This window comes from Cololabis saira, chromosome 17, assembly GCF_033807715.1.
Source record: "Cololabis saira isolate AMF1-May2022 chromosome 17, fColSai1.1, whole genome shotgun sequence".
In the NCBI taxonomy this organism is placed as follows: Eukaryota; Metazoa; Chordata; class Actinopteri; order Beloniformes; family Belonidae; genus Cololabis; species Cololabis saira.
The window spans coordinates 16292912-16317352 of NC_084603.1; the positions used below are offsets into that span (position 1 = coordinate 16292912).

General features: G+C 41.6%; 1 protein-coding gene across 1 annotated transcript in view; it reads left to right on the top strand.

Moving 5' to 3' along the window:
• Nucleotides 1-24441, top strand: part of LOC133464111 (inositol polyphosphate-5-phosphatase A-like) — a 102491-nt gene that overhangs the window by 58847 nt on the left and 19203 nt on the right. Inside the window, exon 2 of the mRNA XM_061746097.1 lies at nt 11993-12034. Coding sequence (XP_061602081.1) covers nt 11993-12034 — 42 coding nt within the window. The remainder of the gene's footprint in view (nt 1-11992; nt 12035-24441) is intronic.

Here is a 24441-nt window from a genome sequence, read left to right on the forward strand (position 1 = left end):
AAAGGTTGTTACCGCTCCGCTCCGCCCTCAAAGTCGCAAAATGCCGCTCCAGCCATAACCGCTCCGCGCTCCAGTAACACTGCAACCCGCTCCGCTCCGCGCAGCGCTCCACGCTCCGCTCCAAAAATGTTTGCATGCATATAAAATGCACATGTTTACCTGAAGCCTTAGATCTAACCAGAGGTGGATGAGAGAGAGAGAGAGAGACTCAGAAAAGTTACGTTCCTTGCAGCCAGTCACGGAGCCGAGAGGAACAATTACGCAGAGCCGACATAGTTTTAAAGTCCAAAAAATAGATATTTACTGACAAGAAAAAATAAGAAAATAATTTCACCTAATGGAATTATCTGGTTTAATACACTTTTGTTTATTAACCTTTCCCGAAACAATGTTTCATTCACTGTGTGTTCGGGTGTGTGTGTGTGAGACGTGTGGGTGCAGCGGAGGAGAGAGAGGGAGATGCAGGTGTGCGCGTGTGGAAGACCGGTACACGTGTTCAGTTACTTTTCAGTGTGTCCTCCGTTAGTTTCAGTCGTCGGCCCTCACGCGTTTTGTTTGCTCTTATTACATGTTTGTAATAAATGTGCGAGGTTGCACGGACAGCATTTTTCCTCCGTCCTTTTTTCCCTTCACTTTCCCCGGACTCCTAACGCCGGTTACGAGCCAGAGACCGAATTAAAATACCAGCTCTCCCAACTACGGTTCAGAGATAGGACTGGAAAAGAAGAAAGGTAACAGGTAGTTTGTGGAGAGGTGGGATATGTTTGGACACGCATCGGGGCCGTGATATGAGGGGTAACGGAGCGAAACTGGAGCGGGATGACGCCCCGCTCCAGCCAATCATCCTAGAAAAAAAAATCCCGCTCTGCGCTCCTTTCAAAATTCGCCGCTCCGCTCCGCCGCTCGCTCACGCTCCGCTCCGCTCACATGCTCTGTTGTCAGTTCAGCAGAATTTGGTTTAGATTTGGTTATTAATTTGCATTTGAAGTGAATTCGTCCTGTTGGACTGAGACTCATTAAATGGGACCTATTATGGCAAATAATACCTATTTTAAACAGGCCTTGAATGTCTTAACCCTTGTACTGTCTTTGGGTCAAAATGACCTACTTCTCCTATCCTTCTTTCCTCCTGCTCTCTCCTTCCTTCCTTCCTTCCTTCCTTCCTTCCTTCCTTCCTTCCTTCCTTCCTTCCTTCCTTCCTTCCTTCCTTCCTTCCTTCCTTCCTTCCTTCCTTCTTTTTTCCCTTCCTTCCTTCTTTCCTCCTGCTTTCTCCTTCCTTCTTCCCTTCCTCTTTTCTCCCTTCCTTCCTTCCTTCCTTCCTTCCTTCCTTCCTTCCTTCCTTCCTTCCTTCCTTCCTTCCTTCCTTCCTTCCTTCCTTCCTTCCTTCCTTCCTTCCTTCCTTCCTTCAAGGAGAAGTTGTAAAAGTGTGTTCACAACTTAAACACATTGTTTTCGTTCTTAAGTCAGATCACAGTTTACTGAAAATGGATGCATCAAACTGATTGTTTTTCATGCCGTTGCATACGTGCGTGTGCACTTTGACTCACAAACACTGTTTGGTTTAACCTCGATGTTTCGAAGAACCAGCTTTACGGCTGTCACTTTGTAAAATTTCATAAGGTCAAAAGGTTTTTATTCTAGTTTGCTCTGAGTGCTTTTGCACAACATTTGCTCACTTCAAAGATTTGGCATTTTCAAATGGCAAATGCCTCGTCACAAGATAGTCATCCCCCAGTCAGCATGGTAGGAAAGAGCTGTGATGTTCGGCTTCACTGGTCAGGTTTTAGTTTTTCATTTCATGCAGTTAAATAAGTAAGGGTGGTTAAATCTTGTGCTTTTGTCGTGGCTCTCGCTGTATTTTGAAGAAATTCCATATTAAGAGTTTTCTAATTACCGTATTTTGCAGACCATTAGTCGCACCGCATTCTCAGGGGCAATATCAACAAGTCGCTCTATTTTCATACATAAGGGTTTTAAGGCGCATGATAAAACAGATATAAACCGAAACAAAACAGTCTGGTACGTGGAACTTTATTCAACTTGTTCACAATAACTCCGAATATTGTTCAGTTGTAACTAAAACAGAAAAATACTTTCACATTTTAAATAATTGGTCTTCCACGAATCCAGAAATAAAAAGTGGAGGAGGTAAGAGTCCCGTTCTCTGATTGGTTCATCGTTGCCAGCGATAACTGACACCTGAAGTTAGTGTGAGGTTGGAACATTTGATTATAACTAGATTATGATACAAATTTGAAAATTGGGTTTACGCTAAAAACCTGACGTTGGCTTGACGTCTAATTACAGTAAGGTAACGTGGACTAGATGTTGGAGGATGGTCGATTGCCAGCGCTACTTAATTAGTTATCTAATGTTGTCTGACGTTGTAACCCATATCCAACCAAGGACTGACTTCAATGTGTCTGAACGGTCCGAGCATCAGTCAAGCGGAGCGGCTTCGTCGCTACGAAGTCACTAAAACTGCACTATTTTTGAGCGCAGTGTTCCACATAAAACTGGTTTGAGATCAGTAGGCACAACAATATTCCTACTTAAGGCGCTCCGGATTATAGGGGCACTGCCAATTTTTGAGAACATCATCATCACTCACTCATCTACTTCCGCTTTATCCGTTCCCGGGTCGCGGGGGCAGCTGTTTCAGCAGAGATGCCCAGACTTCCTTCACCCCAGACTCTTCCTCCAGCTCTTCCCCCAGCTCTTCCTCCAGCTCTTCCGAGGGGAGTCCGAGGCGTTCCCAGGCCAGCCGAGAGACATAGTCTCTCCAGTGTGTCCTGGGTCTTCCCCGGGGTCTCCTCCCGCAGGGACATGCCTGGAACACCTCCCTAGGGAGGAGGGATATTGCCTGGAACACCTCCCTAGGGAGGAGGGACATGCCTGGAACACCTCCCTAGGGTGGAGGGACATGCCTGGAACACCTCCCTAGGGAGGAGGGACATGCCTGGAACACCTCCCTAGAGAGGCGTCCAGGAGGATCCGGTACAGATGCCCAAGCCACCTCAGCTGACTCCTCTCAATGTGAAGGAGCATCGACTCCGAGCTCCTCCCGGGTGACCGAACTCCTCACCCTATCTCTAAGGGAGCGTCCAGCCGCCCTGCAGAGGAAACTCATCTCTAAGGGAGCGTCCAGCCACCCTGCAGAGGAAACTCATCTCTAAGGGAGCGTCCAGCCACCCTGCGGAGGAAACTCATCTCGGCCGCTTGTATCCGCGATCTTGTCCTTTCGGTCACTACCCAAAGTTCATGACCATAGGTGAGGGTAGGTGCGTAGATCGACCGGTAAATCGAGAGCTTCGCCTTTCGACTCAGCTCCCTCTTCACCACGACGGTCCAGTACATCGACCACATAACTGTGGACGCTGCACCGATCCGTCTGTCAATCTCACGCTCCATCGTTCCCTCACTCGTGAACAAGACCCCGAGATACTTGAACTCCTCCACCTGAGGCAGGACTTCTCCACCCACCCGGAGAAGGCACGCCACCCTTTCCCGGTGGAGAACCATGGCCTCGGCCTTGGAGGTGCTGATTCTCATCCCTGCCGCGTCGCACTCGGCCTCAAACCGCCCCAGCACATGCTGAAGGTCCCGGTCCGATGAAGCCAACAGGACAACGTCATCCGCAAAAAGCAGAGACGAAATCCCCAAACCGGATCCCCTCCGGCCCCTGGCTGCGCCTAGAAATCCTGTCCATAAAAATTATGAACAGGACCGGTGACAAAGGGCAGCCCTGCCGGAGTCCAACATGCACCGGGAACAAGTCTGACCTACTGCCGGCAATGCGAACCATGCGTGTTTTTGAGAACAATTAAGGATTTTAAGTAGTGTGGAAAATATGGTACATATTTGCTGATGCATCAATCAACAGAGCATCTCCATCTTACGGTGTCTTTGCCGTTACCTGGATTTGCGGTACAGTTTTAGTTCCCCACAGTGTCTGAAAAGTAGGCCATCAACGGAGAAAACAGTAGCATGGGCGAAGAGAGAGGAGGTGGAGGGAACTAAGCGAGTGAAGGCTCCACCAGAGGAAATGGAGGTGTGGGTTTATTTTTACCTCCGTGTCTGTGTATAGCCTCAGTTTCTAATTAACTGCAAATTAAAAAGTGGAGGGTGGGTGGCAAAGAGCCGACTCTACAGATATAGACTCGGTTTGTCCTCCGGTTCCTTCTCTTATTAGCCCACTTTCTCTCCGAGGCCTGGGCCTCCGAGGGCCTGCCGGAGCTCCTCCGACATCTGTTCCCCCGGAAACTCAGAGCAAAAGCCTCGGCCTGATTCTGAGCCTGATTCTGAGCCATCTATAAAAGCTCTGGATGGTTCGGCTACTGTACGAGGCCAAAGCTGCAGGAGCGGCTTCCTTTCAAGCCTCCTGTCCACATCGGGAGGATCTAGGACACATATTCCCCTGATGAAATACTTTAAGACTTGTTTAAAAAACTGTCAACTTTATGGTTTTATCGCCTCTTTACCATGTCACTCTTATGTGAAGTATTTTTTAAAAGAAAAACTCCTTTCCAACTCTTGTAGGGAGATTCTTTTGAAAGATTACGCCTCACTCTTGCCGAGTTTCTGTGCGACCGGCGTGTGAACACGGGAAAGCTTTGAAACTGCAGCGAGCGCAGCTAATGTTGGTCCCGGGAGAAACAAGCAAGAGACAGATAAAAATATCTGGACGATTTGTCAAGGACTGTCATGTTACTGATAGGGAGATTTTCTGGGATACCACACATGTAGAGCTCCGTTGTTTCCCAGCATTTCCACGGTGGTCAGGTGGCACCTCTCTGATTTCAAACTTCTTTTTTTCTTCTTCTTCTTCTTCCTCCTGCCTGTATCCATCTGACTTTTTTCTCTTCCTCCATCCCTGTGACTGATGACAAGGTCTGCTGCTCATGTCCTTATATAGCCCTGTGCTGTGGCGGGTCTGGCCGGGGCTGCATGATGCTGCACAAACGCCTGCTAACTTAGGTGACCTCGGTAATGGGAACATATATCACGGATAAGCTCTTTAGCCCTCTTATAAATCTGTTTATATGTTATGGGATGCTATATCTGGAGATTCTACATGTGCTATTTTAATCCGTTTAGGCCGGACATCAGAGTGACTAACGTGTTTGCTTTGCTCAAAACACATTTCTTGACTTATTTAATGGTTTGAAGTTAATGAAGATGTATGATTAACTTTTTTTTTCCCCACAAAATGTTGACACATTTTTGTTTTGATAAAGACTGAGGTCTTAACCTTGAAGATAACGTACAAAAAGTAAGAATTTGTGTTAATTCTTCCTGCCATCCACTTCTAAAGTGCAGCAGATGCTACGTGATGATAATTCCTCTCGGATCTCAGTCAGTGATGTCATAGCGACCTGCAACCCTGACTTTCTCATTGAATTAGAGTTATTTTTATAGCTAGGCTTGAGTTGACAGATGCTTCAAACACCCAAACAAGTGCTATCAATCATAGAAAAAGGTTGCGCAGAGCGTACGGCGTAGGGTACAGGTCGCCGCGTACCCTACGCCGTAGGCTACGCCATCGATTTAACGCAGAACCATAATTCAGGCTTTATGTGCTGATAACGCAATACAGATCCGTTTCGGCACCGACAGCAAGCGGCAGAGTTAGAGAGCAGAAAAAGCGTATCTGACAAACGCAACGTATTTTATTCACTATGTCAGTGCAACAATATCACGTGGACATCCCAGTTTAACTTAAAACAGTTAAAGTCCAAATGCAAAAAGGAGAGGGAGGAGCAGAAGAGAGAAAGAGAGTAAAAAAGTCAAATATTTCCCTTAAACAGATTTATAAGAGGGTAGGGTGATTTGATATCTTACCTTAAGATGAACTCTCATAATTAATCCATCAGTGGACAGTCTCGTTAATATCCTGACTGGGGCAACATTGGACCATCACTTGCCTTCTTTCTTTGAAAAACAGTTGGCTGCTTTCTTTTCATTTTTGTAAGTTTTGTAAGTTTGTAAGTTAGTAACACTGCAAAGAGCGCTAAAAACGAGATTTACAGCGACCACTGTCGTCAGGGACGCTGGGACATCACGTTTCAAGATATGAGGGGGGTGCAAGTGTTGGGAAAGATAATACCTGGTGAAATCCATCATGTTGTTCTGACTTGCATTTTTAGTTGTTTTATAGGTATTAAATAATAGAATAATCAATACAAATAGACACAGAGTAATTCCATAAATGTAAAAAACAAACATTTACATTTTCCCCTGAAGCCGAGGTGTGGCGGCTGCCGTACCTTCATACCCAATTATCTTTCTTTCTTTCTTTCTTTCTTTCTTTCTTTCTTTCTTTCTTTCTTTCTTTCTTTCTTTCTTTCTTTCTTTCTTTCTTTCTTTCTTTCTTTCTTTCTTTCTTTCTTTCTTTCTTTCTTTTCTTTCTTTCTTTCTTTCTTTCTTTCTTTCTTTCTTTCTTTCTTTCTTTCTTTCTGGCTCATTTCCTTCCTTCCTTCCTTCTGGCTCATTTCCTTCCTTCCTTCCTTCCTTCCTTCCTTCCTTCCTTCCTTCCTTCCTTCCTTCCTTCCTTCCTTCCTTCCTTCCTTCCTTCCTTCCTTCCTTCCTTCCTTCCTTCCTTCCTTAAATCAGCTTTACACAAAAACGTCAACAGGAGTTTATCGTTTTTACCGCGAGATGACAAATTCTTTTTGACGGTTTATCGTGAACGGCTCATTTCTTTCTTTCTTTCTTTCTTTCTTTCTTTCTTTCTTTCTTTCTTTCTTTTCTTTCTTTCTTTCTTTCTTTCTTTCTTTCTTTCTTTCTTTCTTTCTTTCTTTCTTTCTTTCTTTCTTTCTTTCTTTCTTTCTTTCTTTCTTTCTTTCTTTTCTTTCTTTCTTTCTTTCTGGCTCATTTCTTTCTTTCTTTCTTTCTTTCTTTCTTTCTTTCTTTCTTTCTTTCTTTCTTTCTTTCTTTCTTTCTTTCTTTCTTTCTTTCTTTCTTTCTTTCTTTCTTTCTTTCTTTCTTTCTTTCTTTCTTCCTTCCTTCATTATTTCCTTCTTTTCTCACTTCCTTCCTTCCTTCCTTCCTTCCTTCCTTCCTTCCTTCCTTCCTTCCTTCCTTATTTCCTTCCTTCCTTCCTTATTCCCTTCCTTCCTTCCTTCCTTCCTTCCTTCCTTCCTTCCTTCCTTCCTTCCTTCCTTCCTTCCTTCCTTCCTTCCTTCCTTCCTTCCTTCCTTCCTTCCTTCCTTCCTTCCTTCCTTCCTTCCTTCACGTACGTTGTGCGTGGATTTAACACAGAACCATAAATCAGTTTTACACAAAAACGTCATCAACAGGAATTTATCGTTTTTACTGCGAGATGACAAATTCTTACCGTGGGGAATTTATCGTGAACGGTAAAATATCACCCATTCCTAGTATGAACAGTGTCTTGCAGTACCTTCTAAAATGCAAACGGGTGCAAGATTTCTTCTTAAAATACAACAAATGAGACTTGTAAAGAGTAAAAGAAGGTCGGTAGTTTAGGCAGATAAAGGTCTGGGTCTCTGGGTTAAAAGCAGACGACTAATTTTGGCGTATTATTGTTCTTTGATGCCACCAAGTGTGACAGATTGACAAAGTTACAAGTATTAAAGGAACAGTTGTCCAAACTTTAGACAGAGCTAATTCAGCTGGGTTTCCCCGCCTGCGGTCTTAATTACTCTCTAGCCGTGTTAACAAATATCTGTGTGTGATTTCCTGCTCCAACATAGAGGGTTATTGTGTCACGTGCTTTGATGTTTAACATGAGCAGAAAGAAGTCCAACTGGAAAAGCTGCGTTTCCTTTTCCCTGTTTTCAGTAAATGCAGACGAGTTAAATATAACCCTGCTTTCAAAATAGAAAGGACTCTTTTGGAAAGTGTATATAGGGAAAAAAAGGGGCTAATAAGCACTATTTAATTGAAACTGTGGCATTTTTGAGTTTAACTTTAGTTTTTTTTTATGAAAAAAATGAAAAACACAACGCCGACAACGTGGCGTTGTGGCGACAAATGTGGGGGGTTAATAATCTTCTCTGCATGCCGTTATTAAAAGACGGAGCAAATGGGAGGAAAAGTGAAAAATAGTGACAGTATTTCCGTTTTAAGATGGACTGAAGCAAAATAGTCTCAGATTCAGAGAGGATCTGTAGCCAGTTTGGTTCCAGTTTGGCTATCTGTTTGTTTTTTGGTTGTAAATAACACACAAAACAGGAAATCTGTGATGTCAGTCAATCAAGAGATCAGCATCATCTGAACACATTAATAGGTTTGTGTGTGAGAAAAAAGTCAAAATGTCGAGAGAAAAAAGTCGAAATGTCGAGATTGTTGGAATACAACTTTTTCTGAACATTTCGACTTTTTTCTCGAAATTGTACTTCAATATTAATCCCGACATTTCGACTTTTTTCTCGACATTTTGACTTTTCTCAACATTTCGACTTTTTTCTCGAAATTGTAGTTCAACATTAATCCCAACATTTCTACTTTTTTCTCGGACATTTCTACTTTTTTCTCGACATTTCTACTTTTTTTCGCGACATTTCGACCTTTTTCTCGACATTTCGACTTTTTTTCAAAGTACATAATGAAAAAAAAATCTTCCTCCTCTAAAATATTATTTTTATTTTTCTCCTGCCTGGCCCTAACACCGTAATGACAGACCTTGTTGAAGCCACACTTTTTTATTTTGTCAAACGTTCCTGATGCAGTGACACACAAGGCTTTTTTCAAGGGGCATCGACTCATTTCTCTCTCCATATTGAGAATAAAACATATCCATCCACAGGTACAGCAGCGACTTTTTTAATTTATTTAGGCTTTGCAGCAAATACCAATACAGTCTGCGGATTCCTGTGTATTCTCCTAATAGTGCAGTGTTGTTAGGACGACCTGAGCCCGTCAGACAACACACACACAAAGAGCCGTTCATCAGACCCAGTTATCGGCGTGGGGATATCGCTCCTTACATGGTCGACTGTCCAGGCCTCCGTCTGTTTCCACTGCACAAACTCAATGAAGTCCAGGTCTGGGAATAGCCTTTTAAAGTGCAGGGGAGAGAGGGAGGGAACGTAGGATACAGACAGAGGGAAAACGAAAGAAGGTGACGGAAAGAGGGATGGGGAGAGGCTTACTGATGCCCAGTGGAGAGAGACGTTTAATCCCCAGAGATGAAGCAACTGAAGTGATGAAACTTCCTGTCAGTAGATGCAGATATGACGACGAATGAGAGCAGAATACTCAATGCAACGAGTGCACGGCCCTTAAATATCCGTAGTTGTTAATGCTATTTAAAGATTGTTGAATGCAGATGTCAAATGTAGCATTTTCTCCTGAGGTCCAAGCGTTACCGGTACCACTGCAAGCGTGGTTTTTACTTTTAGGCAAGGCAAGTTCATTTGTATAGTACGGGGGGCGGCAACCCGCGGCTCTAGAGCCGCATGCAGCTCTTTAGCGCCGCCCTAGTGGCTCCTGGAGCTTTTTCAAAAATGTTTGACCTTTTTTTTCAATTTTTTCTTTTTTTTTTCTTCTTTTTTCCTTTTTTCTTTTTTTTTCTTTTTACCCTCTTTTTCTCCCTTTTTCCTTAACTTTTTAATCTCAACGTTTTTCTCGAAATTTTGACTTTTTTTCCTTGACATTTTGACTTTTTTCTCGAGATTGTACTCCAAGATTAATCTCAACATTTCAACTTTTTTCTCGACATTTCGACTTTTTTCTCGAAATTTCGACTTTTTTCTCGACATTTCCACTTTTTTCTCGAAGTGCATAATGAGTAACAATCACAAACAAGCATGAGTGAAAAGCATTACGTTTATGAATGAATAATAGTGAATGCTTTTGAATAAAAGACCTTTCACAATGATTTTACAAGAAATGTCAAGGTTGCAGACAGATTTGTAGAGTTGGGAGAAACCCGTCGAGGCGTTCCTGTGATTGAGTCATCTCCTGACGCAGTTTGAGTCTACAACCGTTTAGCTGGTAAACCTTCAGTTTTCAGTGATTATCCCGGCCTGATCCAGCTCCAGCGTTTCACTGGTGGCAGGTTCGTGTCACCGGCAGAAATGCTTCAGTTTATTTGAGCGGTTGATAAGATAAAGGCCAGCGAGCCAGCTCGGCTGGGTGACGCATTCACAGCCAGTGATTCAGCAAATTAACTCCTGCCCTGTCGCATTCCTGCCTTTCTTTCACTGGCATTCAAGGTTTTTCAAAAGTTTTGTTGAAAAACCAACATTTAGAACCTGTAACCGACGTAATCATGCTCGTCCAGATTATTTCAGTCATCTCACTGTTGAAATTTAATGTTGAATTCAAGAGGTACGAGATATCGATTCTTTAAAGATAAAGTGTGACCTCGGAAAAGTTATTTTTCTATTTTTTTTCATCGGCTCAATATTACAAGATTAAATTAAAACTATTTACTTTATTAGTAAGTAATGGAATTTGTCTTTAGTTTTTTAAGTAGTAAAGTAGTAGTAATTTGTTTTTTTGTTTTTTAATATTGAACTGGAAATGGGGGGTGGATTTCAGTGCACATTATAATTGCTGAGCATCCTCTTTTGATAAATTTTATACTGTTACAAGTATATGTTTGAAATGTTGATGCTCCTCTTGAATATTGTTTGAAATATTTTTTATTTTTTTCCCTCGTTGTTATCCTGCCTTGCATGGGTTAAAATTACTTTGAAAATCAATAAAAAGTTGGTCATAAAAAAAAATATTGAACTGAAATTTCACAAGGACTTTTATTTTCAAGCTGCAAGTGCTTTAATTGCAATAGTTTGCATTCAATACAAAATCTTAAAAAGCTCATTTGTGTGTGTGTGTTTGAATATTCATTATGTAATATTATAGTCTGTTTTATTGGCTCTCAAGACTATTAATCGGGGGATCCGGGCAGAACTACAACCAGTTAGGAGCTTTTTTATCCTTTGATTCACAAAGGAATCTATTCGTTGCCGAGTCGGCAACGAATCTTTGCAAAACTCTGGCTTATAGTCTTTAGATGTAGAGCAGCACGGAAGGAAACTGGAACTATGTTCTGGTGAAATAATCTTTGAAGGAACCCACACTTAAAACCGGTCAAGAGAGCACTTTTAAAAAGAAAAGACCTTCTAATGATATATACAGTAAGGCAGCTCACTGTCTATATCAGGGGTCGGCAACCCGCGGCTCTAGAGCCACATGCGGCTCTTTAGCGCCGCCCTAGTGGCTCCTGGAGCTTTTTCAAAAATGTTTGACTTTTTTTCTTCTTTTTTTCCTTTTTTTCTCTTTTTTATTCTTATCTTTTCTTCTTTTTTTCCTCTTTTTCCTTACTTTTTCCTTTCCTTTTTAATCTAGATATTTCTACTTTTTTCTCGACGTGTTGACTTTTTTCCTCAACATTTCGACTTTTATCTCAAGATTGTACTTCAACATTAATTTTGACATTTCGACTTTTTTCTAGATATTTAGACTTTTTTCCTCAACATTTTGACTTTTTTTTTTCAACATTTCGACTTTTTTTTTCAACATTTCGACTTTTTTTTTCAACATTTCGACTTTTTTCTCGACATTTCGACTATTGTCTCAAGATTGTACTTCAACATTTATCTTGACATTTCGACTTTTTCTCGAAATTTCGACTTTTTTCTCGACATTTCGACTTTTTTCTCAAAGTGCATAATGGAAAAAAAAAATCTTCCCCCAGTTCTAACTAATATAGAAACATGCAGCATGTGTTTGCCTTCATTCTAAGACTTATACAAGACTTTTCATTTTTTGCGGCTCCAGACATATTTGTTTTTTGTGTTTTTGGTCCAATATGGCTCTAAAACATTTTGGGTTGCCGACTCCTGGTCTTTATGAACAATTACCTCAAACCTGAACAAGACTCATCGTTCAGGGAACTGAACCCCAGCTTCATGTCTAGTGAATAAAAAGTGTAACGACACAAGTTTTAAACCATTTTACTGTTAATGTTGGAAAGCAGTCTGAATAAAGTCACTAAACGTTTGTCTTTTTCTCTTTTCAGCCTGAAAATCTACAGAAAACATGGCTGAAGGAGTTTTATCAGGTAAGCATTGCTCTATGTTTGTAAGCCTGGACACATTATTGTTCCATTTATCTGTCTCTATCTCTTTTAATGTATTCACAAATTCTGTTTACTGGCAATGTTTTTTTAAGCTGAGATTAATACACTCATGTTACAGCAAATATGACAACCTATAGTTTAGCTTTCTTTCTTTCTTTCTTTCTTTCTTTCTTTCTTTCTTTTCTTTCTTTCTTTCTTTCTTTCTTTCTTTCTTTCTTTCTTTCTTTCTTTCTTTCTTTCTTTCTTTCTTTCTTTCTTTCTTTCTTTCTTTCTTTCTTTCTTTCTTTCTTTCTTCCTTCCTTCCTTTCTTTCGTTCTTTCTTTCTTTCTTTCTTTCTTTCTTTCTTTCTTTCTTTCTTTCTGGCTCATTTTCTTTCTTTCTTTCTTTCTTTCTTTCTAGCTCATTTCCTTCCTTCCTTTCTTTCTTTCTTTCTTTCTTTCTTTCTTTTTTTCTAGCTCATTTCCTTTCTTTCTTTCTTTCTTTCTTTCTTTCTTTTCTTTCTTTCTTTCTTTCTTTCTTTCTTTCTTTCTTTCTTTCTTTCTTTCTTTCTTTCTTTCTTTCTTTCTTTCTTTCTTTCTTTCTTTCTTTCTTTCTTTCTTTCTTTCTTTCTTTCTTTCTTTCAGGCTCATATCTTTCTTTCCTTCCTTCCTTCCTTCCTTCCTTCCTTCCTTCCTTCCTTCCTTCCTTCCTTCCTTCCTTCCTTCCTTCCTTCCTTCCTTCCTTCCTTCCTTCCTTCCTTCCTTCCTTCCTTCCTTCCTTCCTTCCTTCCTTCACGTACGTTGTGCGTGGATTTAACACAGAACTATAAATCATCTTTACACAAAAACATCAACAGGAATTTATCATTTTTACCGCGAGATGACAAATTCTTACTGTGGGGAATTTTTTTCACGGTTTATCGTGAACGGTAAAATATCACCCATTCCTACTGTGGATGCGGCGTATTGGTTTTTATGGAGAGAAAATAAAAGATATACACTTTTCCTGGTATGGTTGCCGTGTTTCTCTGGCGGCTGACAGGAACACTCACGCGGTGTGTCAATCAGAGTTAGCCGAGGCTACAACTGTGACCTGTGTCGGAGGAACTGCAGATCTGACATTTACAGCAGAATATACACTTCACATGTCGGTGGCAGAATCAGAAACGGCCCTTCAGTATAAACTGCCGGATGGAAGTAGTGATGACCAGACGGAGACACAGTCAAAAGGCTGCACCTCATATCTTAAATACAGTTATTTCTTCACATAAATTCTCACGATGCACTGCAAAAACTCAAAATCTTAACAAAAATATTTGTCCTATTTCTAGTTAAAATGTCTCATTTTTAGTCAAAAGAGATCTCATTACACTTAAAACAAGACTCAACACTGGAAAAAACAACAATTTTCACCTGTTTCAAGTAGATTTTCACTTGAAATAAGTAGAACAATCTGCCAGTGGAACAAGATTTTTTTTTTGCTTGTAATGAGAAGATAAATCTTGTTCCACTGGCAGATTTTTCTACTTATTTCAAGTGTAAATTTACTTGAAAAAGGTGAAAATTGTCAAATAAGTTATTTTTCTGGTAATGACTCTTGTTTATTTTAGACATTTTAACTAGAAATAAGACAAATATTCCTGGTAAGATTTTGAGTTTTTGCAGTGTGTGGTTCAAAAAAACTTCCCTCAGAGTTGTCATGGATGTGAAATCAAACAATACAAACCAAAGTGATTTTTTCATTATTTATTTTTTTAATATATTTTTGTGGGTCCAGTGGCCTTTATTAGAGAGTGACTGCCATTACTTCTACCTCTGCCTTTGTCTCTAATGGCACTTTGCCACTAGCACCTACTCATCTCAACTCGGCCAAGTTTCTTTTCCACTAAAATCAGCACCTGGATCAGAAGTAGGAGGTTGGAGAAGCTGCTGTGACGTATTTGATTGTGTGATCTAAGGAAGAAAACAACAACACTAAAGATGTAGAACCTGGAGGAGATGATAGATGTGCTGCTGGGTCTGGGACTTGTGTTCAATATCAAGTTAAAACATGAGAGTGAGAGAAGCTTCAAGCGGCGACACTTTTTAATTCTTTTTAATTTGTCTCGGCGCTGCTGAAAAGTCATTTGGAGCAGTGAGCAGCTATGAAGTGACAGAGCTCCTTGTAGATCTGGTCGTTCCTTATTGCCCGTCTAGATCCAATTCAATTTTATTTATATAGCGTCTAATACAACAAAAGTTGTCTCTAGACGTTTTCCAGAGACCCAGAACATAAACCCCGAGCAATTATTACACAAACAATGGCAGGTAAAAACTCCCCTAGTGGGAGAAAAACCTTAAGCCAAACAGTGGCAAGGAAAAACTCCCCTTTAGGAAGGAAGAAACCTTGAGCAGGTCCAGGCTTATAAGGGGGGACCCTCCTGCCGAGGGCCAGACTGGGGGGTCAGGGACATCAGCAGCACAGCAGGCAGGTGGAAGCAGCAGCGGGATGACCAGGGGTGGGGACCGCAGGCCAGCACGCAGCTCCTGAAGCTCCGGCCCAATCAGCAAGTCCCAGGTTGGTTCAGGGTCGGGGAAAGGTTGAGAAGGGGCAGGGCCAGGGAGAGGAGTCTTGAGGGACAAATCTCTCCCCCGCCTGAAAGGGGCCGTTACCCTGCCCCTCTCACTCCCACGCTGCAGGTTCCGGTGTTTTGCATTCAGAGATGCTCTTTGCCACCGGCAGAGGATGCTGCACCATGTACAAAAGAGAAAAGAGAAGAGAAAGGGGGGGGGGGCCAACACAAGAAACTACAGGAGCGACTCTAACACACAAGAGTTTACACTACCTAGAGATTTACCAACACCAGCTAGAGGTTTACTAAACACTAACTATAGGCTTTACTAAACAGAAATGTTTTAAGTTTAGTTTTAAAGGTGGAGGTGGTGTCAGCCTCCTTAACCCAGATTGGAAGTTGGTTCCATAGTAGTGGTGCCTGATAGCAGAACGCCCGCCCTCCAAATCTACACTTGGGTACTCTAGGAGATATGAGTAAACCTGCACTCTGAGAACGGAGAGCTCTGCCAGGAACATAAGGCACTATCAGGTCCCTTTTTAATTCTCTCCTCAGCCACCAGGTTTATGAACATCTGCACCTCAGAGTTGGATCATGAAACAGACTTTTGCGCTGCCATGGCCTGTCGAATAAAATGAACAAGAATCCGTCAGAGTCTCTTTCACTGATGTCACATCCTGACTCGGACGTCTGACTCAAACCCCCCGACCAATCAGTGGCCTGTAGTGTGATGACGTCACAGCCCGACTCAGCCGCTTAGAACCTCGGCAGAGTAGATACAGAAAAAGTATCTACTTGGCACGTTAGACCCCTAGTGGGAAAGAACCAAACCGAGTGGAGGCGAGTTGAGCTGAGTAGGTACTAGTGGAAAAGTGCCATAATTGTACCTTTACTTCAGCCTCTGTCTCTACCTCTACCCTGTTTCTACCTCTGCTTTTGCCTCTGCCTCTCACAACGAAAACAAACCTGATCAGAGCAGTCAAAATGAAGAGAATCTATCAGCCCAGTAGGAAACGAAATGCAAATCAAAAACAAACTAAACAACAACAACAACAAAGAACAGGAGGAGTAAAAAAAGCATCAAGAAAGTGGCGAGTAGTGATAAAACATAAGCTACTTTAGCTCAGAGCAGCTCAGTCTGTCCTGTAAAGAAACCTGCAGTCAGCTTGTTTACTCGGCTAGCAGCTAAAAGTAATATAACTTCAGTTTTCCGTTTACATTTTTCATTAGTGACAGGTCATTTAGTGTAGAGGGCCACCAGAAAGAGGTGGGAACTGCTGTTTTCTAACACGACTACTGTTAGTGACGGGAGTGCAGCCTCACTGGATTGCGTTTTCATTGCATTGCATATCTCATTTCTCTTTTTTTTCTTTTTCCAATCTTGCTGTTTTATCTGCAAAAGAAACCCCTGACTAACCACAACTCTTTCCACTGTGTCATGGGAAGTGAGCCAGCTAAACCGCCCAACTGTTGTCAGAAACGCTGCTGAAAGTGACAGAGAAGAGAGAGGGAGGAACACACACTTCAGTTTATAGTATAGTATTTATTATAGTAATAATATTTGGGCAGCTATTTATAGTAAGGGAATTAATTGCATATTTACTATGTTTTTAAATCATTTATTGTGTTGTTTTTATTAAAAGTAAAAGAGGTTTCTCTTCAAAATAAAACCCAGAGTCTCAATGAGGCTGAGTTTTTAATACACAGAACTGTCTCAGAAAATTAGAATATTGTGATAAAGTTCTTTATTTTTTGTAATGCAATTAAAAAAAACAAAAATGTCATACATTCTGGATTCATTACAAATCAACTGAAATATTGCAAGCCTTTTATTATTTTAATATTGCTGATCATGGCTTACAGCTTAAGAAAACTCAAATTAGGGCTGTGCGATTAATCGATTTTAAATCTAAATCGGATTTATTAATGAAGACGATGTTAAAAAAAGGAAAATCGGAAAATGGATTTTCCTTTTTTGCAGCTGGCTGCATTACAGACAGAGCTCGTCTAGTCATCTTTGTTTGGTCAAGAAAATTGTAAATGTTGTCACTTTACTAAACTCAAGGAGGATTTACAGTATCTTTCAATTGCACTTCATTCGCAATAGGGACATTTGTTTGCTATTTTTCTTTAAAAATAAAGATAAAATATTTGAAACAATTTATTCCATTGTCTTTTGTAGTTTTACCAAAAAAATCGAATTTGGGGATTTCGAATCGGGATTTTATTTTTGTCCAAAATCGCCCAGCCCTAACTCAAATATCCTATCTCAAAAAATTAGAATATTCTGGGAATCTTAATCTTAAACTGTAAACCATAATCAGCAATATTAAAATAATAAAAGGCTTGCAATATTTCAGTTGATTTGTAATGAATCCATAATGTATGACCAGGGGCGTCGCCAGGTGTAATCCCTTATGGGTTCTGAGCCCAAAGGGGCCCCCGCGTAGCGGATGCCTAAACTGCGTGCGCGCGCCCGTGCGCGCGCAAAGCGCGCGCACGGGCAAAATTTTTGGGATCTTACGGGTCGGATCGGTTAACTTTGCATGACTTTAAGTCGTTTAGAAACAGATTGACAGCCACAAGCAGCTTCAATGATTATAACAAAAAAGACCATTCCAGATCAGCAGATGAATGCATAGCACAGGATAATAATAACTGCAGGGTGGTGAATAGTGCAACAGGGCAAAGCTCTGTGTATTCCCCTATTCAATTTTAGACAATATAAGGAGTAAAAACTGAATGAGAAACGAGAAAGCCAAAGAAAGTGTCATGACAACAATTATAATTATTATCCTCCTCATTTTATTGCTGCATTCAGCAAAATACCAATGACCTCCAAGTTCCAACTCACTGCATCATATAGGGCTAAACAAACATCCATCTCAGACTGGTATTTTATACAAAATGGCAAAATAAATAAATACAATAAATAAGAAAAAACACATGACTGACCAACATAGCAGCATATAAATAAAATTCACATTAAACATTCCCAACTCAGTCCCAATACAAAGACATACTCAATAAAATTACAATAAAAGAACTTAAGGTGCCATTACAATGGCTTTTTCTATCTTTTCGTTTCTGTGCTCCTTTTTGTTTTGTTTTAGCCTCCGCCAGTGGCAGAGCGTGGGTTTCAGCACAGAGGGGGCGGAGCATTCTCAATGGGCCCTTATGATAATTATTTTACTACCGGTATTCAACAACTTAAAGATAACGGACACCTCATCATACCCAGCAAACAACACAAATGCTCACGTTTACTGAGCCAAGCAAGCCTAGGTGCCACAAACCAGTTCACACACACACACACACGCCACGCAGCCTGACAGCCGTCAATCTGAGAGCTGTCCTTGGTGCTGGTGTGACAGTGACTCACAGGGTCGCCAAAACCATCTTTAATATAACTTAAAACATAAAATGTAAACTACAATTACACAATCTATTCAGATAGAATATAGACACAATTGTCTATAAGGCCATTAATGAGACCTATAAATAGAAAATAGACACGGCGGTCTAAACACAACAAAACGCATAGCCTATTAAAAATGTATCAACTGCACACAATATGCATTCGAATAGAAAATAGACACGGCGGTCTATTACAGTTGACAACAACACAAGGTACATTAAGGTGGTCAAGGCAATAACAACATTCTGATCATTATTTATGTGCTCACCGATTGCTGTCTCTGCGCTTGTTGCCGCTGCACCAATTCACAGACTCCGAACTCCAGAACATCATCCTCGGTTCGAACAATATATTCCAAGTAACGTTGAAAACAATGTAACGGCCGCTACAGCTAACACTAGCCTCCTCATCAGCCACCGGCGCCGTTGCAAAATATGAGGAGAGCGGCGGACAGGAAGCAACTAGCCTCTCCTTTCTCTCTTTTACCTTTCTTTTTAACGATCCAGACTGGTGCTTTTTCTTCTCCATTTTTCCTCTTTCAAAGTTCCCTCCAAAATGCCGCAGTCTCACATACAAGACGAGTTAGTTCAAATGTAAAAAAACGAAACAAGTTAAGTTCCAGCCAATCAGGTTGGCTCACAGCCCTGATGCGTTCAGGACAGTTGTAAAGTAAGAATTAACCTACACTGGCCGCACAATGCACATGTTATCGTTATTATAACCTACAAATTTTACGATTATATATGAACGTATCACACAAAACGGGGCCCTCTCATTGGGCCCCCCTGAACGTGTGGGCCCTGGGGCGACCGCCCCCTTGCCCCCCCTCTGGCTCCGCTACAGGCCTCAGCTGCAGGCACAGAGAGCACGTAATGCCAAAATAAAAGCCTCGAGCGAGTCGAGCCTCGTCGTGAGGGGAGGCGGCGGCCCCTTAGGGCAGAGGGGGGGCCCTCTACTTTGAAATGTTGTTGACATTGGGTTTTTATAACCCGGAAACCCGCGCCAGCGTCGCTAGTGTGTATGACATTTATGTTTTTTTAATGGCATTACAGAAAATAAAGAACTTTATATTCTAATTTTCTGAGACAGTCCTGTAAATACAGTAAACTAACACTGACTTGACAGTGAGGTGGAACATTTAATAAGTTGGCAATGATCCTTCTTCAAAAAGTGATGCCAAGATTCTCCGTATTTTTAATGTATAAAGCAAAAATTGATGTCCTTTATCATCTTTTATTTCAAGGCCTCTCATAAGCAGGCGATACGTGAATAACAGGACGTGACTGAATCTATTCCTGGATGCTGTTACACTTCATTCATCGTGTAGCATTTATCAGAAACCTTAGTGTGCAGCACTTACTGTTTCAGCCGTCTCTAATATAGATTCAGCGGCTGTTCACTGCAGAGAAATGAATATGCATTTAACCAAACTAATTAAGTCCTCTTCTTTTTTTTAATTATCTGATTTTGCATCTACATTGTAGATTGAAAGTATGCAGAGAAGATAAGATGGCTCTGATGAGGTCATAACTCAAAATGACCTTTCCCGTGAATCACTAGTCCATTGATTGCGGTAGAAAATCTCCCACTCTCCATTTACACGTACATTTACTCACGTTGCCGTCATCAGTGACTCAGGGAACGCTTTCCGTGACGTTAATATAAGAGGTTCAAGTATAATCATTTGCATATGGATCGCAGAATTGTATTGTATGTTTATTTTATTTAAAGCTAAATGTTGTCTATAAATAACGCTGCATGCTGGAATAATAGATCTAATTTCCTCTACTGTACACACAAAATATATACATAATTAGATTTCCTGGGAAGTGGTTTACCCCTAAGACCCGCTAAAGCCCTCTTTACATTTTTCTTAAATAAACAGCATTGTTGTTATTGAGAATTCAACCATAATGTTTAGTCTAGTGATGTCTGCAGCGGAGATTAAATTTAGCTGATGGTTTTATACCGTACTATTTACAAGAAACCAAATCCAGCATCCTGGGATTTTCATCTTACCAGCTCATTTTCCGCATTAATGGAGAAATTGATGACTTGAATGTAAATAACTTGCTCATATTTGCAGAAAATGCCACCATGCCTTGGTAGAAATGCACAAAAAGGAACATTTGAAGGAATATGGCTCCTCTGATGCACCAAAATATGTTAGTTTTTAAAAACCTTGATACAATCACAGGAAACATAATGAGTAATACCCCTTCTGGTGCCATTTGTAGCATCTTTACCTTCAATATCCACAGAACCAGGGTTATGTTTAGTAATTACTTCCCACCAAAGGCCAATAACAACATAAAAGGATGAGATTACACCGTTTCTGAGGGTTTCCTCCTTAGAAATAAGGTTATTTTGTCCTCTCTGACTAGTCGGCTCCACATAGGACTGACCCCCGATTCTATGGAGCTAGAACAGTCTCATAATTTGCAAATGCCCAGGACAAGTTTCACACACCGATTCGCAAATGCACAGGACAAGTTTCACAAATGCACCGAACAATTCACACGTTATATTTGTGTGTGCATCAAAAATACATTTCTATATCTTGTCCTACGCACGTGTGAATTATTCTGTGCATTTGTGAAACTTGTCCTGTGCATTTGTGAAACGGTGTGTGCATTTGCAAATTATGAGACTATTCTAGCTCCATACGTTTTCCACCGGACATGGGAGCGTTGTATTCCGGCGTCAGTGTCGTCTCAGGTCCAACGGGAACCGTTTCATCATGAGTTCTGCCTATTTGGTTGGATTTGTGAGATTACCAGTGTACCCAAAGGTTTAATGATTGTGAAATCAGCATGTCATGCAATAATCTCCACGTTTAAAAAAAATAAAAGACTTGATAATCCCTCCCACTTTAAAAAACTGTAGCCGTTTCTCATCGTCCCTGGTTCTTTATATTATTATCCTGATGAAAATGATGAGTGTTGTCAAGTCAAATGTACTTTTTGACTTCTAAAATGAATCTCCTTGATGAAATCTAACCTGATGCACTCTGGTTACTTTACCTGCAGCCTTCCCTCACGGTTAGAGACATGATGTTGATGTATGAGTTGGAGTCACGGTGTCTCATTGGGGAAAGTGGGTTTTCTGTCCCATTCTAGTGTCTGACTTTCTGCCAGAAACTGTTGTCAATCACTGCCACTTCTACCGTTGCCATGGTTGCAAACCTGTGCATATATAGCAGCCTTTTCTTTGTTGTTGTTGCAGAGATGGAGCTAGAGAGGCAGAGCTGAAGCACAGCAGAGAGGGACGGATGTGTAAATAGAACTCAGGTTACAGAATCGTCCGTGGAGATAATTTTGCAACATCTGCTTCGGACTAGTTTCGCAACCTAGGACAGATTAGGTTTGACTGAACATTTTTAGATGACATTAAATTAAAACGTGCGTCACGCTGCAGCCAGCGTGCTTCTCCCACTTGTGAAAAGATCATGGAAAACTTGTGAAAAGATCATGGAAAACTGCCAATCTAATTATGGCTTTGAATAGTTGGGACACGGCACTTTTTTGGACGGAGCGTCTGGTGTTTGGTTATGGGGTGTTTGTAGAGGATCCTCCTTGGCGACGTTCCCTGGGGTTGGTGTTGTCTCGGCTGCTCTGCTGCCAGGAAGGCTGAGTTTGATCGACAGCACAGTTTGGGTGTTAAGGATCCCACAGCCAGTGGTTTAATCATACCCCGTTTCCACCAAATCAGTTCCAGGGTTTGTTCGGGCCAGTGCTGATTCACAACTTGCGTACCAACTGAGAACCGGTTTGCTTTTCCACAGCTCGGGTGCTAATGGGAGACACGTCAGTCACGTTGCTGCGTTTGCTTTGGCCGGAAGGTTGAAGCAATAACAACGTATTTGCTTTAATACGGACTTGGTCCACGTAGCACCTCCATGGACCGTATCTCTAAGGGAGCTTTCACACCTGTCCCGTTTGGAGCAGTTGTTCGGGACCAGGGAGCATTTCCCCCTAAAGATCCGATCATTTGGTATATCTGAAGACAGCAATCGCGCTCAAAAGCGCCAAAAAACAAGCGAGCCGAGATCTCCTAGGAGAGGAGGTCTCGGCCCGATTCCATTCCAGACTGGAGCTGTTTGTTTTTTTTATTTGGAGTGAGAACATAATCGACACAGCAACCGATACAACTCCATTCATGTGTATGTGCGACCGTGGCGCAAGGAGAAGAGTCGGCGCAGCCTCCACCACCTTCTCTCCTATTGGATGTGCCAAGATGTTGTCACAGCGCGGCGCGGTGAAATTAAAAAATGTTCAATTCGGGCAGGGTTTGCCTCTCGCTCGGCGCAGAGCGGAGCTCAGCGGCGCACATAAATTAACGGGAAAGCCGGCGGCGGTCTGCGCTTTGCGCCCTCTCTGTGAAAAGGGGCTTGTTGTTTTTCCTGGGGTACGGAAGAGGAAACTCCCACGTTCATTTCTGACCAATCAGAGAATAGCTGGTTCGCGCATGGCATTTGTTATCAGATTTGAACCGCTACAGACGTTTGCCTTGTGGACACAAACGTAAAACGAAACAACTGTATCGATTTAGCCCCTGAATTGGAACAAAACAAACGGGCCACAGGTCTGAAAGCACCCTAAAAGAGAGGTTGTCTCCTCCTCAGACCACTGCTGCTTTGATGCATCCATATTAATTTGTCGCTTATTTGAAAATGTCTCCGTCTCCCAGTCTTGCTATTGCCGTTGGTCTTACTAACTCTGCCCCTCCACTTACATGTCTTTCCTCGAGCCCTGCTAAGAGTTGGTGCTAGTTGGTGCTAGCTTGGAACTGGTTTTTCAGATGATGAGATAAAGCCCTATCCAAGGTGTTGCAGCTGTCGCTATGTACTCGTGCATTTCTAAGGAACCCGCTCAGGGTTTATGCCGTAACATCAATATCGTTCCGGTTGCTAACAGATTGTTGTTCAATCAATCATTTAATGCACCAGAAGAATCTACACTGAATAAAAAAGCGTTTCTAATAGTGTCCTGTATATCCTTCTATAGTGTGTCATCTAACATGAGGGGGGATGAAACTGTTCTGGCCGGAAAGTTTGGACAGGATTTTACAGCCTTTCTATAATAAAATAGTGATAGCACCTCAGAGGTGTCTGCAGTCCGTCTGAGAAATGTCACAAAAACGTGTGACTCAAAAAAAGAAGAAAAAAGATCTGCTTGCAGATAATACAGATAATAGCTGCTGTTTTGATTGCACTTCCCTGCAGTTCTGAATGAAAACGTCAGACTGCTGGGAAGGTTGAACTGCTTCAGATCTAATCTAATTAATTAATAATCGTTGAGGCTGATATTTTCTTGTATTTGTTTGAAATATTCAGGTTTTCCTCTTTCAGCTGTTCTGTAAAGTCCAAGGCCCAATCCCAATACACCCCCTACTTTTCTTCACTAGCCCTGCTTTTCTTCACTACCCCTGAAGAAGGGACAGATTTTAGGGCACTTGAAATCTTCCCAGGGCCTGTCCCAATACTCCCCCTCCCCCCTTGTTTTCATCCCTAACCTAATCAGGAAGCTGAGAGCCAAAAGCTGTTTTAATTTCAGCTGTAGCGCTGTTAATATGCCACTTTATTAAGTTTTAATATTTTTTCAGGCGTAAAAGTAACCGTTAAGATCCCCAACCTGGGCTCAGTTTATCCAAATAACACCTGTTAAGAAATTTGACCTGATGTTTTCGGAGATGAGAAGAGCCGCTGGCTCGGAGCAGCAGCAGCCGGAGAATAGACGTGATCGCTGGGTCAACCTGCGCCGTCGTCCCGGGGAGAAACCTGCAGCTCTGTGGAGAATTACTGCTGGCTGAAATAAATCATTTAGGAAGATAAATGTTGGTTTAATAGATGAAATCTAACAGTTGTAGCTACGGCTGTTAAGAAATTTGCTCCAAAAATTTCGGGATTTCTGTTGGCCTGCTCTGGAGCTGATTTATGGGTCCGCGTTAAATCGACGCAGAGCCGTAGGGTACGGTGTACAGTGCGCGTCGCCGCGTAACCTACGCCGTAGGCTCTGCGTTGGTGTAACGCGGAACCATAAATCAGCCTTTATTCCGGCGAGGTTGCCAAAATGGGCAAAAAAGTGATTATGTACATTCACTGAGTAAATATTATGAAAGTAAAATACATATTTCTCACTAGAAATGTAATAAAAACTCATTTTTATGCAGAAACTAACTCAAGATATTGATTTTATTTACTAAAAAATAAGAAATGTCCGGCATGTTTTTTTTTTTTGATTCAGTCCGCAAATGACGACGAAAGGCATTCTGGGAAATTTTTCTAGCCCTCGATCCGTAGGGTGCATCTGAAAACCCTCTGAAGGGCCGATTCATAACCACTCGCCCTCGTTATGCCCACTCCACCTAGATGAAAAGATGAATTGGGACACCACTACCCTCACAGGAACGCGCAAAATTTAGGGGGAAGGGATGAAAACG